The following is an 18160-nucleotide window of genomic DNA, read 5'->3' as shown; positions in this document are numbered from 1 at the left end:
TCGAAGGAATGAGCGTTACACCGAGGCCTGTACTCTGGAGCGGGATCGATTTGGAGTTGGAGGGTCCGTCATGGTCTGGGGCGGTGTGTCACAGCATCATCGGACTGAGCTTGTTGTCATTGCAGGCAATCTCAATGCTGTGCGTTACAGGGAAGACATCCTCCTCCCTCATGTGGTACCCTTCCTGCAGGCTCATCCTGACATGACCCTCCAGCATGACAATGCCACCAGCCATACTGCTCGTTCTGTGCGTGATTTCCTGCAAGACAGGAATGTCAGTGTTCTGCCATGGCCAGCGAGGAGCCTGGATCGCAATCCCATTGAGCACGTCTGGGACCTGTTGGATCGGAGGAGAGGGCTAGGGCCATTCCCCCCAGAAATGTCTGGGAACTTGCAGGTGCCTTGGTGGAAGAGTGGGGTAACATCTCACAGCAAGAAATGGCAAATCTGGTGCAGTCCATGAGGAGCAGATGTACTGCAGTACTTAATGCAGCTGGTGGTCACACCAGATACTGACTGTTACTTTTGATTTTGACCCCCCCTTTGTTCAGGGACATTATTCAATTTCTGTTAGTCACATGTCTGTGGAACTTGTTCAGTTTGTGTCTCAGTTGTTGAATCTTGTTATGTTCATACTAATATTTACACATGTTAAGTTTGCTGAAAATAAACGCAGTTGACAGAAAGAGAATGTTTCTTTTCTTGCTGAGTTTATAATAAAGTAGCTAGTGCACATTATTATAAACGGATTGTTCAATTTACCGTTATCGTGATAATGCAGTCAATTTATCGTTATCGTGACAATGCAGTCACAATTCAGTCAATTTATCGTTATTGTGACAATTCAGTCAATTTATCGTTATTGTGACAATTCAGTCAATTTATCGTTATTGTGACAATTCAGTCAATTTACCGTTATCGTGATAATGCAGTCAATTTATCGTTATTGTGACAATGCAGTCACAATTCAGTCAATTTATCGTTATTGTGACAATGCAGTCACAATTCAGTCAATTTATCGTTATTGTGACAATTCAGTCAATTTACCGTTATTGTGACAATTCAGTCAATTTACCGTTATCGTGACAATTCAGTCAATTTACCGTTATCGTGACAATGCAGTCAATTTATCATGATATGGATGTTTGTCCATACCGCCCAGATCTATAGATGAGGTTATTCCCCTTTAAAAATAACAAAACAGAACAGAAAGGCTTTGACTTACTCCTACCTGCCGAGCAGTGCTTGGACCAGTTCTCCTCCACCTCTTTAAAGCCGCAGTAGAGCGGCAGGGCGCTGCGTTTGGACCCGTCCTGGACTGAACCCTGGCCTGACCACGGAGGGGTCAGCAGATTGTACTGGACCTGCAAGCAATAGATCGATAGACCCAGTCAGTCACTGTGTTAGGAGGGCTACCTCTTCTGACCAACGACCTACTGCAAAAAGAGAAAATGTTGCTGGACAATAAAACTCCAAATATGGGTTTTTAAAAACAGACATTTTGATGGGGATTTTAGTATTATGCTAATTTGATTTCCACTGGGCCGTGAACATTGATTCAAGAGTGTTAATAAAACCATGCTGGTAATGAACACAATTTCTACCCATTCTAAACCGCAACCCAACACTAAAAAAGGACGGAGCAGCCATTCAACCTACCTGTTGGAAGAGGTACATGGGGACCTTCGAGTACTGGTGCAACAGGTAGTCTAGCACCAGCAGCATGCGGGCCAGGTTGAGGGGTACGGCTCTGAGCTGGGCCTCCTGATGCTGGGGACCCGCCACCTGAGAGAGAGGAGAGGAGATTGGACTTTATTAAATCAAATATTATTGGTCACATACTTAGCAGATGTTATGAAGTGTGTAGCGAAATGATTGTAATTATTGCTTCGGCGATAGAAGCAGAGCTGCCATGTCTGTCGACGCCATCTTATTGGTTTGACATATAAGAAACCTTGCTAGCTTGCTGTGTTGCACATTCATAAGGGTAGCTAGCTATTTACAGTATCTATGGGCAATTCCACAGTAACAGAATGATGTGGAGACACAAGATAAAGTTTTACTTGAAGAACAGTGCAAATGTAAAGTTTGGTAACAGAACGGCGGTTAGTTACCATCAATCTGTTACCAAACTTTGCATCTGCACTAAATGTGTTTTTGTAAATATTTGAAATATGTTGATTTAAGCAGGGATAGAGACTTTCTGACAACAAAGTCAGTACTGATCAAGACCGAGTCCAAGTCTGAGACCACTGGTAGAGTCAGGAGCCATGATAGTTGTGACGCGAGTCCAAGCCTTGGTAAGACAACACAAAGACAACCTAGTTAAAGAGCATTTAAATACCTCTGTGATGGCCTGGGTGACCAGGGTGAGCACGGCGCGCCTCCCCCTCTCAGACAGGTTGTGGAAGAGCAGCAGCAGGAGCTGGAGGTGCTCTACGTTTAGGTCCTCATCGCCGGGGACAGAGCCCTGAATGGTGTGCTGCTTCAAGGTGCCCACAAACCTAGAGGGACGAGGGGAAGAGAGAGAAACCTTGTGTAAACATGTTTTATTTTAAAGGGAGATAAGAGTTCTGAACAAAAATGTTTTTTTTATTTTTTATTTCTTTAGCTAGTACTGTCAATATTTATCTATAGAAATTAACATGGCATTTAGCCAATTCATAAAATTGACATTTGGATTTTACCTCAAAAGCAAAATTGGAAATTTCAGTTTGGAATTTTACAGAACTTCTCCCGCTCAGACCAATGAATGCAACCACGCGCCAAAATAAATAAACTGGTTGCTGTCCTTCATGAAATTAGAAATTACACTGTTCATGTAAAAAAAGACCAAATACACTGACTGTTTAAACCAAAACTATTTCTTACGGTGAACATGAACAATTAAAATCTGACTGATTGATAATTCTGAATCAGTAGTTGCGTCCACTCTGGTAGGCTACACAACTCCGGTAAAACACAACTTTCTACAGTGCATTTGGTTACAATGATCCAGACAAATTACATTGGTTGTCAACTCAACTAATAAAGCCTATGACATGACTAAATCCATTTTACAAGCATCTGAATGCTGGAAGGTGCCCCGTATATGTATCCCATTAGAATAGGGAAAGGTCTACCTATCGTTGGCGCGAACAGCAACAGTTATGACAGTCATATGTGACTCACCACCTGGATTTGGTCTTATGTAGCAAAATTTGAATTTCAGTTTTTTTAATTTTTTTTACATTGGATAAAAGTAGAGACTCAGAGCTAGAAAATTGTATATTATACACTACAGTTGAGAAACAATGGGAAAGTAATTCTGCTTTGAACGTTGATAAACTTTTGAGAAAAATGGCATTTTAGTGTTTTGGTGAGAGTGAGTGAGTGAGTGAGTGAGTGAGTGAGTGAGTGAGTGAGTGAGTGAGTGAGTGAGTGAGAGCTTTTCTTTGTCTACACCCACTCAGCATCGTTCACACCCTTGTGTGCATGCAGTTACATGCATAAAAGTTGGACAGGCTACTGAACCGAAGGAGAGGACGCATCAATGCAGTCACAACAGATAGGTTATTTTCAGAATAAAACAATATGAGTGAGAAAAAAAAAAGTCAACTGGCAATTAAATTTTTTTTTTTTTTAAATGTCATTGTTTTTCTGACCAATGTATGTTTAATATGGATTGGTTTGGTCTCTCCTGAACCAAGAGCTGGCCCAGTGTTCCAGTTCAGAGATGTTGGATGCGCTCTCCCTCTAAGTGTGAAAAACAAAGCCTTTTATTTTGTCTCCCTGTTTGGTTTACACAATATTACAGAGCGGTGTGGGTCTTCCTCCTTCTCCATATTACAGAGCGGTGTGGGTCCTCCTCCTCCTCCATATTACAGAGCGGTGTGGGTCTTCCTCCTCCTCCATATTACAGAGCGGTGTGGGTCTTCCTCCTCCTCCATATTACAGAGCGGTGTGGGTCTTCCTCCTCCTCCATATTACAGAGCGGTGTGGGTCTTTATCCTCCATATTACAGAGCGGTGTGGGTCTTCCTCCTCCTCCATATTACAGAGCGGTGTGGGTCTTCCTCCTCCTCCATATTACAGAGCGGTGTGGGTCTTTATCCTCCTCCTCCATATTACAGAGCGGTGTGGGTCTTTATCCTCCATATTACAGAGCGGTGTGGGTCTTCCTCCTCCTCCATATTACAGAGCGGTGTGGGTCTTCCTCCTCCTCCATATTACAGAGCGGTGTGGGTCTTCCTCCTCCTCCATATTACAGAGCGGTGTGGGTCTTCCTCCTCCTCCATATTACAGAGCGGTGTGGGTCTTTATCCTCCATATTACAGAGCGGTGTGGGTCTTTATCCTCCATATTACAGAGCGGTGTGGGTCTTCCTCCTCCATATTACAGAGCGGTGTGGGTCTTCCTCCTCCTCCATATTACAGAGCGGTGTGGGTCTTCCTCCTCCTCCATATTACAGAGCGGTGTGGGTCTTCATCCTCCTCCATATTACAGAGCAGTGTGGGTCTTCCTCCCCCTCCATATTACAGAGCGGTGTGGGTCTTCCTACCCCTCCATATTACAGAGCGGTGTGGGTCTTCCTCCCCCTCCATATTACAGAGCGGTGTGGGTCTTCCTCCCCCTCCATATTACAGAGCGGTGTGGGTCTTTATCCTCCATATTACAGAGCGTGTGGGTCTTATCCTCCATATTACAGAGCGGTGTGGGTCTTCCTCCTCCTCCATATTACAGAGCGGTGTGGGTCTTCCTCCTCCTCCATATTACAGAGCGGTGTGGGTCTTCCTCCTCCTCCATATTACAGAGCGGTGTGGGTCTTCCTCCTCCTCCATATTACAGAGCGGTGTGGGTCCTCCTCCTCCTCCATATTACAGAGCGGTGTGGGTCTTCCTCCTCCTCCATATTACAGAGCGGTGTGGGTCTTCCTCCTCCTCCATATTACAGAGCGGTGTGGGTCTTCCTCCTCCTCCATATTACAGAGCGGTGTGGGTCTTCCTCCTCCTCCATTTTACAGAGCGGTGTGGGTCTTCCTCCTCCTCCATATTACAGAGCGGTGTGGGTCTTCCTCCCCCTCCATATTACAGAGCGGTGTGGGTCTTCCTCCCCCTCCATATTACAGAGCGGTGTGGGTCTTCCTCCCCCTCCATATTACAGAGCGGTGTGGGTCTTCCTCCTCCTCCATATTACAGAGCGGTGTGGGTCTTCCTCCTCCTCCATATTACAGAGCGGTGTGGGTCTTCCTCCTCCTCCATATTACAGAGCGGTGTGGGTCTTCCTCCTCCTCCATATTACAGAGCGGTGTGGGATTTGATTTATTTTATTTAGTGGCCACTTACGGTGGGTGTCTTTTAGGGCCCAAATATCTTGTTGCTTGCAGCTTTCAGTGGACACCTCCATGGGTTTATTTAAAAACCCAACCTGTTTCGTTTTGGTTGTTCTTAGTGAGACTCTTTGTTAGTTCTCCCTTCTGTTTGAGCGACAATTTTTGGTGTCTGTTGGGAAACTTAAGTTACAATATAATATCAAAAGTGTTTTATTTAACTTGTTATGGATAGGTGGCAGTATTTTCACGGCCGGATAAAAAACGTACCCGATTGAATCTGATTATGAATAGAATATGCATATAATTATTAGCTTTGGATAGAAAACACTCCAAAGTTTCTAAAACTGTTTGAATGGTGTCTGTGAGTATAACAGAACTCATTTGGCAGGCCAAAACCTGAGAAGATTCCAAACAGGAAGCGCCCTCTGACCATTTCTTGGCCTTCTTGATTATCTCTATCCAAAACAGGGGATCTCTGCTGTAACGTGACATTTTCTAACGCTCCCATAGGCTCTCAGAAGGCGCCAGAACGTTGAATGATGACTTTGCAGGCCATGGCTGAAAAACAGTAGCGCATTTGGTAAGTGGTCAATCTGAGAACAATGAGACTGGGGCGCGCGTGCACAAGACGACTCCATGTTTTTATTTTCAGTCTTTGAACGAAAACAGGGTTTCCCGGTCGGAATATCGCTTTTTTTACGAGAAAAATTGCATAAAAATTGATTTAAACAGCGTTTGACATGCTTCGAAGTACGGTAATGGAATATTTTGAATTTTTTTGTCATGAAACGCGCCGGGCGCGTCACCCTTCTTTACCCTTCGGATAGTGTCTTGAACGCATAACAAAACGCCGCTATTTGGATATAACTATGGATTATTTGGAACCAAACCAACATTTGTTATTGAAGTAGAAGTCCTGGGAGTGCATTCTGACGAAGAACAACAAAGGTAATGACATTTTTCTGATGAGTACCAAACTTGGTGGGTGTCAAAATAGCTAGCCATGATGGCCGGGCTATCTACTCAGAATATTGCAAAATGTGCTTTCGCCGAAAAGCGATTTTAAAATCGGACACCGCGATTGCATAAAGGAGTTCTGTATCTATAATTCTTAAAATAATTGTTATGTTTTTTGTGAACGTTTATCGTGAGTAATTTAGTAAATTCACCGGAAGTGTTCGGTGGGAATGCTAGTTCTGAACGTCACATGCTAATGTAAAAAGCTGGTTTTTGATAGCTAGCTTGAAAAATGGGTGTCTGATTATTTCTGGCTGGGTACTCTGCTGACATAATCTAATGTTTTGCTTTCGCTGTAAAGCCTTTTTGAAATCGGACAGTGTGGTTAGATAAAGGAGAGTCTTGTCTTTAAAATGGTGTAAAATAGTCATATGTTTGAAAAATGGAAGTTTTCGGATTTTCGAGGAGTTTGTATTTCGCGCCACGCCTATCATTGGATATTGGAGCAGGTGTTCCGCTATCGGAACGTCTAGATGTAAGAGGTTTTAATGTGGTCTTACCTCTCCCAGATCGTTATACACTCAGGTACGTCTGGGTCTCCCCTGCAGAGAGGCCTTGTGCTGCCAGATGAGCAGGACTCTGGAGAGCACCGACAGGGACTGGGGGTTGATGTACAAGGGCCACGGGCCCTCAGAGAACGGAGCAACGCCCAACTGCTGCAGCAGAGTGTTCTGGGAAAGACGAATAAGACTTATGTCATACTCCCCCCCCGACTACGTCCGTTCCCTTCCCCCCCCCCCGACTACGTCCGTTCCCTTCCCCCCCCCGACTACGTCCGTTCCCTTTCCCCCCCCCCCCCCGACTACGTCCGTTCCCTTTCCCCCCCCCCCCGACTACGTCCGTTCCCTTTCCCCCCCCCCCCGACTACGTCCGTTCCCTTTCCCCCCCCCGACTACGTCCGTTCCCTTTCCCCCCCCCCCCGACTACGTCCGTTCCTTTCCCCCCCCCCGACTACGTCCGTTCCCTTCCCCCCCCCCGACTACGTCCGTACCCCTTTCCCCCCCCCCGACTACGTCCGTTCCCTTTCCCCCCCCCCGACTACGTCCGTTCCCTTCCCCCCCCCGACTACGTCCGTTCCCTTTCCCCCCCCACTACTCCGTTCCTTCCCCCCCCCCGAATACGTCCCGTCTCCCCATTTCCCACCCCGACTACGTCCGTTCCCTTGCCCCCCCCCGCTACGTCCTTTCCTTTCCCCCCCCCCTACTACTTCCGTTCCCTTCCCCCCCCGACTACGTCCGTTCCCTTCCCCCCCCCCCCGCCTACGTCCGACCCCTTCCCCCCCCGCTACGGCCGAACCCTTTCCGCCCCCCTCCCCGACTACGTCCGTACCCCCTTTCCCCCCCCCCCCGCGCTAACGTCCCGTAACCCTTTCCCCCCCCGACTACTCCGTTCCCTTTCCCCCCCCCCCCCCGACTACGTCCGTTTTCCTTTCCCCCCCCCCCCGACTACGTCATTCCCTTTTCCCCCCCCCACCTACTACTTCCTTTTTTCCTTTCCCCCCTGACTACGTCCGTTCCCTTTCCCCCCCCGACTACGTCCGTTCCCTTCCCCCCCCCGACTAAGTCCGTTCCCTTTCCCCCCCCGACTACTCCGTTCCTTTCCCCCCCCCCCGACTACGTCCGTTCCCTTTCCCCCCCCCCCGACTACGTCCGTTCCCTTTCCCCCCCCCCCCGACTACGACCGTTCCCTTTCCCCCCCCCCCCGACTACGACCGTTCCCTTTCCCCCCCGACTACGACCGTTCCCTTCCCCCCGACTACGTCCGTTCCCTTCCCTCCCCCCCCCGACTACGTCCGTTCCCTTTCCCTCCCCCCCCCGACTCCGTCCGTTCCCTTCCCGCCCCCCCCCGACTACGTCCGTTCCCTTCCCCCCCGACTACGTCCGTTCCCTTCCCCCCCGACTACGTCCGTTCCCTTTCCCCCCCGACTACGTCCGTTCCCTTTCCCCCCCGACTACGTCCGTTCCCTTTCCCCCCCGACTACGTCCGTTCCCTTTTCCTCCCTCCTACGTCCGTTCCCTTCCCCCCCGACTACGTCCGTTCCCTTCCCCCCCGACTACGTCCGTTCCCTTCCCCCCCGACTACGTCCGTTCCCTTCCCCCCCCGACTACGTCCGTTCCCTTCCCCCCCCGACTACGTCCGTTCCCTCCCCCCCCGACTACGTCCGTTCCCTTCCCCCCCGACTACGTCCGTTCCCTTTCCCCCCCCGACTACGTCCGTTCCCTTTCCCCCCCGACTACGTCCGTTCCCTTTCCCCCCGACTACGTCCGTTCCCTTACCCCCCGACTACGTCCGTTCCCTTCCCCCCCGACTACGTCCGTTCCCTTCCCCCCCGACTACGTCCGTTCCCTTCCCCCCCGACTACGTCCGTTCCCTTCCCCCCCGACTACGTCCGTTCCCTTCCCCCCCGACTACGTCCGTTCCCTTCCCCCCCCGACTACGTCCGTTCCCTTCCCCCCCGACTACGTCCGTTCCCTTCCCCCCCGACTACGTCCGTTCCCTTCCCCCCCGACTACGTCCGTTCCCTTCCCCCCCGACTACGTCCGTTCCCTTCCCCCCCGACTACGTCCGTTCCCTTCCCCCCCGACTACGTCCGTTCCCTTCCCCCCCGACTACGTCCGTTCCCTTCCCCCCCGACTACGTCCGTTCCCTTCCCCCCCGACTACGTCCGTTCCCTTCCCCCCCGACTACGTCCGTTCCCTTCCCCCCCGACTACGTCCGTTCCCTTCCCCCCCCCCCCCCCCCCGAGTACGTCCGTTCCCTTCCCCCCGAGTACGTCTGTTCCCTTCCCCCTGACTACGTCTGTTCAAATTAAGTTCTTAAAAAGGTGCAGTAAACAACATTTTTTCTTCTTCTTTCAAATAAAAAGTATATTTCAGTCCAGGTTATTAGTAGTGACAGGACTCGAGTCACTTGTAATTAAATAATGAGAGATAAATAACTGCATTAGAAAGATGTTCCCCGGGGCCTAACCTGCAGGGCTGGAGAGGGTAGGTCCGACGTCACCAGGGTATGGTTGAAGAGATACAGAGCCGAGGCAAACTCTTCATCTGAGGAACCTGGGGGGGAGACAATATTCAATTAGGAATTTATTAAAGACACGTCAAGTGTCTTAACACCTGATTTGCATTAAAACATTTTATGAAAACACTTTCCCATCCAAGGGCATCAATAGTTTCAATTGAATGGAAATACTTCAGGCTGAGAGCGAGCGAGAGAGAGCGCATTTACTAAACGCATGTACGATGATAATAATAAAATTGTATTTTTATTCCAACCAACCTTTGACGTCTTTGTCGACGTCCTTGATGATGCTGGCCAGCGTGGCCATGTGTTGTTCTGTCAGGGAGACAGACAGGTAGTTCCTGATAAAGTTGTTCCTGGACTTCAACATGGAGGTGGTGATGAAATTCAGGATGCTGGAGGCCAGACTCAGGAACTGAAACATCAATTAATAAAATCAATATTTAACAGTAATACACACAGGCCTGTAGCATAGTTTCAACCTAGGATGTATTTTATTTATTTAACTAGGCAAGTCAGTTAAGGACAAATTCTTATTTACAATGACGGCCTACGTTGGGAGAAGTGTACAGAAATCAGACCACAGCCAATGCCTGTTACTATAGATTCATTTTCCAAATCCATGTTGTGTTTCCTAACACCCCCAAGGCCTCACCAGCTCGGGGTCCTTGCGTCCGGCTAGGATGTTTCCGTTCTCTCCTGCGTTCTGCTTGGAGGGGCTCTTCAGTCTGGGAGAGGTCTCCAGGGGCGGCGGTGGTGGAGGTGGTGGGGGGGCCACCTTGTCTTTAGTTGGTGAGATGGTCTCCTCGAACCACAGACCTAAGATGGGCTCGCTGTCGTCATCTGGATCAGGATGGGTAGGACACGAGGTTACACACAGACGGCCATGTCTCAGGGTTCAGTTCTCAACATGCCATCATCCTACGGCATTTATATTCATGTCCTAAGTCGGCTCTCTCTCTCGTTTAGCCTTCATAACATTGCATTAAATTAGTATTTGAAAACACGACATTTAGCCTTCACACTGCAAAAAAAAATTACAAAAAATAAACGTTTATCTTACCTAGATATCTCTTACCATTAGAATGCATTGACTTGATGTTCTACTAAAGTAAATAATTTTAGCGTACTGGCTAATCATTTTTCTAACTTAAACCTAAAAAAAAATAAAAAAAATAAAGAGGCTTGATACAAATTGGGGATAAGAAATTCTTATTTTAAGATATTTGATGTTAAGACGTCTTACCAAGGCAAATTATCTTAGTGGACTGGTAGATAATTTAACAGGGCTCGAAACAAGTCAGAATATCTTAAAACAAGATATATTTTCTGGGTGAGCAAAATCAACTCGGAACAAGCCATTTTAACTTCATCTCAATACAATCGAGGTAAGATTCACATTTTTTTGCAGTGCATAACACTACATTTAGCCTTCATAACAACTACATTTCTTCATAACAACTACATCAGTCTTTGCAAGGCAACATTCAGCCTTCATAACAGTAGGAAAAATGTAGCCTTCATAAGACTACATTGGCTGTGTTTACACAGGCAGCCCAATTCTGATATTGATTTTCACTAATTGTTCTTTTGACTAATCATAATCTCTGAAAAAGACCTGATTGGACAAAAGATCAGAATTGGGCTGCCTGTGTAAACGCAGCCATTTGGCCATCATAATACATTTAGCATTCATAACAGTACACTTAGCCACTATAACAATAGTCTCATAACACCAGGCTACATTTAGCCATCATAAAAGTTACATTTAACCTTCATCACACTGTCATAACCATTCACAAGGTCAGAACTATGGCAAAATTCCTTTGGTGCAATTGGCCTGCTGTCACACATGCCACGACAAGTGATCGCAAGTAAACTACTGATCAACTGAAGCCGAGATTAAAAATGCATATAATAGCATGCATCAAAAAGGGTAAGATAAAAGTATTTTATGCCATATTTAGGATATTGGCCTTGTGAGGCTAACATTCAGCGCTACTCATAGACTAAGAAATACAGAGATTGTGTTGGCAACAAAAATTTCACGACAATCTAATTTGTGTTACAACTATTGGTCTTGGAACTTTTGATGCCAACATAGAACCCATCAAAATTCTCCATCTCTTTCAGAACTCTGTATTTCTAGGACTCTGATGCTACTGCCTCTACTCAGCTTGGGTGGTGGTGCACCAGTCCAAAAATCAAACTTTATTGTGGTTCATACAATAAAGTAAGCATATTAACCATGACTGCGAGGTGTAAACTACAGTGTGACCTAAGGGACAGAAAGCTAGCTGCTGACCTGAAACATTAGCTGTTCTTGCTGTCCTCTGTCTTCTCTCTGCTGCTGAAATATAAACACTTCTATAGTGGGTGGAGATGATTCTGTGTGGTGGCTCAGTTGGTAAGAGTATAACACTGCTATAGATGGTAAGAGTATAACACTGCTATAGATGTAAGAGTATAACACTGCTATAGATGGTGAGAGTATAACACTGCTATAGATGGTGAGAGTATAACACTGCTATAGATGGTGAGAGTATAACACTGCTATAGATGGTGAGAGTATAACACTGCTATAGATGTAAGAGTATAACACTGCTATAGATGGTAAGAGTATAACACTGCTATAGATGTAAGAGTATAACACTGCTATAGATGGTAAGAGTATAACACTGCTATAGATGTAAGAGTATAACACTGCTATAGATGGTAAGAGTATAACACTTCTATAGTGGGTGGAGATGGTTCTGTGTGGTGGCTCAGTTGGTAAGAGCATGGCTCTAGTAACATCACGGTCGTGGGTTTGATTTCCGTTGGGGCCACATACACAAAAAATATCTGCGCTCACTGTACTGTAAGTTGCTTTGGATAAGTGTCTGCTAAATGGCATGCATCATAATAAGGCTCATATACATACATACATACATACATACATACATACATACATACATACATACATACATACAGTGGCAAAGAAGGGGGTCTAGTGATAAATGGCAGATATGAGAGGGCAGAACTAATAAACGGGCTCTGCCCGATCACTAAAATGGCCACCCCGATCAGAACTACAGATCACAAAAAATGTCCGACTGCCAAAACTACAATTCCCAGAAGCAAGGGGAACCCTCAGAAGGTGGAGCCGACCCACAGATAAAGGGTCAAGAAAAACCAGGAAGAGAGAGAGAGGGCGGGAAGGATCTATGAACCATAGAGAAAGAAACAATCTACATTGGCTGGATTTACCGTGTACGAGCTGGATTGTTTTGGACTTACCTGTTGGCGTTTAGACCTGGACCTACCGAGAACCAGATTTGTGTACCGAACCCTGCTATCCTTGACCTTACCTGCGGCCTGGGGCTCAGTTACCAGCTGCAAATACCCAAAGGTGGGCCAATCATTTTCTTCAAAAAATGACAGCGCAGGATGATGTGGAAGCATATCTTACCACCTTCGAAAGGACGGCAGAGGGAGAAGTGGCCGAAAGAAGAATGGGCAGGGCTTCTGGCACCATACCTGGCAGGGGACGCTCAAAAAGCATATTTCGACATGGAGTTGAAGGATGCACAGGATTACGATAAACTCAAGGGAGAGATTCTGACTAGACTTGGAGTGACCGATACCGTGAGGGCACACCGCTTCCATCAGTGGTCCTACAGACCGGGATAACCCCCCTCGAACACAGATGTTCGACTTGATTCACCTGGCACGGAAATGGTTGCGACCGGAGACCCGTTCGTCCTCCGAGGTCGTCGAGACCATCATACTCAACCAGTTTCAGCGAGGTCTACCCCAAGAAGTGCGACGATGGGTTGGCCAGAACGAGGTACTTTCCGCCGACCATCTCGTGGGCCTGGTTGAACGGTATTGTACGGCAGGAACAGCTGAGCAGGCGCAGGAGGAAAGATTCCCATTCCCCAGGCCTGGGAGAACAAGCGGACAGGGTAAGACTGTCCCAACAGGTGGAGGGGGAGGAGAGCAGCGTGGGGCCATGAGGAAAGAATCAGAATCGGGCCGAGACACTAAGGAAAAAGCCGGAAACCGGGACTGGGGGTCGAGGAGGTCTCCCCCCCGAAACCCTATTATCTGTTACAATTGTAATCGACCAGGACATATTGCAGCCTACTGCCCTATTAAAGAAGAACCAATGCAAAGTAACCTCGGTGAAAAAGAAGATGAGATATGGTATGCATGTCCTGTGGTAACCACTGTACTTGAAAAGATCCAGAAACAAACATATGTGCAGGGTGAAGGTTGAAGGGAAGGAGGTTGAAGCACTACTTCTCAAATATACCGTTCTTTTGGCCTAACTTCGCAAAGTTAGCAAAGTATCTACCCAATATTACATCATATGGCATCTTTGGGACCACGCCGACCTCATAATCCCGCCATATGATGTAATATTGGGTAGATACTTTCCTAACTTTGCGAAGTTAGGCCAAAAGAACGGCATATTTGAGAAGCCAACAACCCTGACCAAGCAGGAAGAAGCATGGGGCCTTCAACCAAGAAAAGAGGTCTCCCAGGGGCCAACCTCACAGGTACTAGTAGGGGAGGATGAGGATGAAGTGGCAAACCTCGTTGATAATGAACAGCCCAGTACTAGTGGGGCTGGGGTCGATCTGAATCCAGAGGACGACTATCTAGAACCAGCAGACCTGGCAGGGTCCATGACTAATTTCGGGACGGCCCAACACCAGGATCCAACCCTGCAGCAAGCCAGAGCAGACATGCAGGTCGTAGATGGTACTCCCATAAATGATGGGATGATACCTAATAGTTTTCCCCATTTCATCGTGAAAAATGTACAGAGTCTCAAAAATAGGGGTTGATGTGGTGGAACAGTTGTTGGTCCCCACCCGGTACAGGAAGACCGTACTGGATCTAGCTCATGGGCACATTCTGGGTGGACACCTTGGTATCGATAAAACCCGAGACCGGATTGTAAGGAGGTTTTACTGGCCAGGAATTCAGGCTGAAGTGGCTCGGCATTGTGGAGAGTGCCAGGTAACAGCTCCCCGACCAGCGTTTAGAAGCCCGTTAGTGCCACTCCCCATAATCGAAACGCCATTTGAGAGGATTGCGATGGATATAGTGGGCCCACTACCCAAATCCGCCAGAGGGCACCAATACATTCTGGTCATTCTAGATTATGCCACTCGCTACCCAGAAGCCATTCCCCTTCGGACAATGGCTTCCAAAAATATCGCCAAGGAACTAGTGCTATTGTTCACCAGGGTAGGGGTCCCAAAGGAGATCCTTACTGACCAGGGGACCCCCTTTATGTCCCGCCTTATGGCGGACCTTTGTAAATTGTGGCAGGTGAAACAGTTGAGGACATCGGTTTACCATCCACAGACGGACGGACTGGTTGAGAGATTCAACCGGACCCTGAAGTCAATGCGCAGGAAGGTAATCGACAAGGATGGGAAAAACTGGGATTGCATGTTGCCATATCTGATGTTTGCCATTAGAGAGGTTCCTCAAGCCTCGCTGGGGTTTTCTCCCTTCGAGCTGGTATATGGGAGGCACCCCCGGGGAATCTTAGACATCGCCCGGGAAACCTGGGAACACCAATCCACCCCATATACTAGTGTCATAGAGCACGTCACGGCAACGCAAAACAGGATAGCCACAGTCATGCCCATCGTCAGAGAGCACATGAGACAAGCACAAGAGCACCAGCGGCACACTTATAACCGGCAGGCTACCCTGAGGGAATTTCAACCGGGAGATAAGGTGTTAGTGCTGATCCCCACGGTAGAGTGCAAACTACTAGCCACATGGAAAGGACCATATGAGGTACTGGAGAGAATAGGATAAGTTAATTATCGGATCCGACAGCCAGGTCGACGGCCCCAGGAACAGATCTACCACATAAACCTGTTAAAAGCATGGAGAGAGAAACACTAATGGTCACGTACCCCACACACACTCAGGAGACAGCCGAAGTAAATATTTCACCTACTTTGTCCCCAGCATAAGTACAGGAAGTAAAGACCCTGATACAGAAAAACAGAGATGTGTTTTCAGAAGTACCCGGCCGAACTGAGGTTACAGCTCATGATATCGTTTCCCTACCAGGGAGAAAAGTGAGCATGAGGCCATATCGGGTACCCGAGGCTCGACAGGCAGCGATTAGAGCAGAGACGGAGAAAATGTTGACAGCTGGAGTGATCGAAGAGTCACATAGTGAGTGGTCTAGCCCAATTGTGATGGTCTCCAAGCCCGATGGGTCTTTGCGGTTCTGTAACGACTTTCGGAAGGTAAATGAAATCTCCAAGTTTGATGCCTACCCCATGCCCAGGGTAGATGAACTACTGGAGAAAATTGGTAAAGCTCGGTACATTACAACCCTGGACCTGACAAAAGGGTACTGGCAAATTCCTCTGACCCCCAGGGCCAAAGAAAACACAGTCTTTGCAACCCCTGACGGTTTGTTTCAATACACCGTCATGCCATTCGGCCTACACGGGGCCCCAGCCACCTTTCAACGGCTCATGGACAAGGTCCTAAAATCGCACCAAGCATACGCCGCAGCTTATTTAGATGACGTGGGGATCTACAGCCCAGATTGGGAATCCCACTTACCCCAGGTACAGGCGGTGTTAGACGCCCTTAGAAAGGCAGGGCTCACGGCGAACCCTGCCAAGTGTTATGTGGGGTTAGAGGAAACGGAGTATCTGGGATACACCGTGGGAAGAGGATTAATCAAACCCCAACGTAAGAAGGTGGAGGCCATTAGAGAATGGCCGAAAGCAGTAAATAAGAAGCAGGTTCGAGCCTTCCTAGGGCTGACCGGGTACTACTGGAAGTTCAACAAGTTATGCCACAGTGGCCGCCCCACTCACCGACATGACTAGAGCCAGAGGGCCAAACATGGTCAAGTGGGATGAAAGGGCCCCCAAAGCATTTAGGACATTACAGGAGGCCCTCTGCTGTAATCCAGTGCTGGTGGTACCAGACTTTGAGAGAGAGTTTGTGGTTCAGACGGATGCTTCAGAAGTCGGCTTGGGAGCAGTGCTGTCCCAAGAGGTAGAAGGGGTGGAACACCCCATCCTGTTTTTAAGCAGGAAGCTGGAACCACGGGAAACCAACTACTCAGTTGTTGAGAAAGAGGCACTGGGAGTAAAATGGGCTCTGGAAAGCCTGAAATACTACCTGCTGGGGCGCCACTTCACCCTCATCAGTGACCATGCACCACTCACCTGGATGCATAGGGCTAAAGAGAAGAACGCTCGGGTGATGCGGTGGTTTTTGAGTCTCCAACCGTTTCACTTTGACTTGAAACACAGAGCAGGAAAGGAAATGGGAAATGTGGATGGGTTATGCCGCATGCACGCATATTTTGCTGCGGTAGCCCGACCTAGGGGGTCGGATCTAAGGGGGAGAGATGTGTGGCAAAGAAGGGGGTCGAGTGATAAATGGCAGATATGTGAGGGCAGAACTAATAAACGGGCTCTGCCCGATCACTAAAATGGCCACCCCGATAAGAACTACAGACCACAAAATGGCCGACTGACAAAACTACAATTCCCAGAAGCAAGGGGAACCCTCAGAAGGTGGAGCCGACCCACAGATAAAGGGTGAAGAAAAACCAGGAAGAGAGAGAGAGAGGGCGGGAAGGATCTATGAACCATAGAGAAAGAGACAATCTACATTGGCTGGATTTACCGTGTACGAGCTGGACTGTTTTGGACTTAGCTGTTGGCGTTTAGACCTGGACCTACCGAGAACCAGATTTGTGTACCGAACCCTGCTATCCTTGACCTTACCTGCGGCCTGGGTGGACCAGGACAGAGAAACAAACACACAGGTACTATCATGTTCGAAAGAACTTTAATTCTGGGCTGACTTTGGTGACAGTTTCCCACTTAATTGATGACAAACGCTCCTAACTTTGAAGAGGTTTGCCACAATACATACATACATACATTCACAGTTGAAGTCGGAAGTTTACATACACTTAGGTTGGAGTCATTAAAACTCGTTTTTCAGCCACTCCACAAATGTCTTGTTAACCACTTAGGGGGCAGTATTTTCACGGCTGGATAAAAAACATACCCGATTTAATCTGATTATTAGTCCTGCCCAGAAACTAGAATATGCATATAATTATTAGCTTTGGATAGAAAACACTCCAAAGTTTCTAAAACTGTTTGAATGGTGTCTGAGTATAACAGAACTCCTATGGCAGGCAAAAACCTGAGAAGGTTCTGTTCAGGAAGTACCCTGTCTGAACATTTCTTGCCCTTGTTGATTCTATCTATTACAAGGGATCTCTGCTGTTACGTGACACTTCCCACGTCTCCAATGGGGTCTCAGAGCCCGGGAAAAACAGGAATGACGTAATTCAAAGCCCTGGCTGAAACACATGAGAGCAAAAGCTAAGTGCTCTATCAGAGGAGAAAAGCTTAGGCGCGTGACCTGCCCCGCCCCCGTCTTTCGGTTTTTCCCTCAGTTTACAGACATGCAGATTCCCGGTCGGAATATTATCGCTTTTCTACGAGATAAATTGCATAAAAATTGATTTTAAACAGCGGTTGACATGCTTCGAAGTACGGTAATGGAATATTTAGAATTTTTTTGTCACGTTCTGCGCCATGCTCACGACCGTGATTTACCATTGGGATAGTGTCTAGAACGCACAAACAAAACGTCGTTGATGGAACATAACGATGGATTATTTGGGCCCAAACCAACATTTGTTATTGCAGTAGAAGTCCTGGGAGTGCATTCTGACGAAGAACAGGAAAGGTAAGACCATTTTTCTTATAGGAAATGTGATTTTGGTGAAGGCTAAACTGGG

At 47.6% G+C, this 18160-nt stretch overlaps 1 protein-coding gene across 1 annotated transcript in view; it reads right to left on the bottom strand.

Annotated features, from left to right (window-relative positions):
- LOC115165305 (E3 ubiquitin-protein ligase UBR4-like) overlaps positions 1-18160 on the bottom strand; it is a 125507-nt gene that overhangs the window by 79916 nt on the left and 27431 nt on the right. The window contains 8 exon segments of the mRNA XM_029718365.1: positions 1226-1364; positions 1660-1785; positions 2345-2504; positions 6828-6868; positions 6870-6998; positions 9298-9383; positions 9607-9763; positions 10004-10191. Of these exon segments, the coding sequence (XP_029574225.1) occupies positions 1226-1364; positions 1660-1785; positions 2345-2504; positions 6828-6868; positions 6870-6998; positions 9298-9383; positions 9607-9763; positions 10004-10191 (1026 nt within the window).

Source organism: Salmo trutta, chromosome 28 (assembly GCF_901001165.1).
Source record: "Salmo trutta chromosome 28, fSalTru1.1, whole genome shotgun sequence".
Lineage (NCBI taxonomy): Eukaryota > Metazoa > Chordata > Actinopteri > Salmoniformes > Salmonidae > Salmo > Salmo trutta.
The sequence above is the reverse complement of the archived record's forward strand: the minus strand, read 5'-3'. Positions and strand labels throughout refer to the sequence as shown.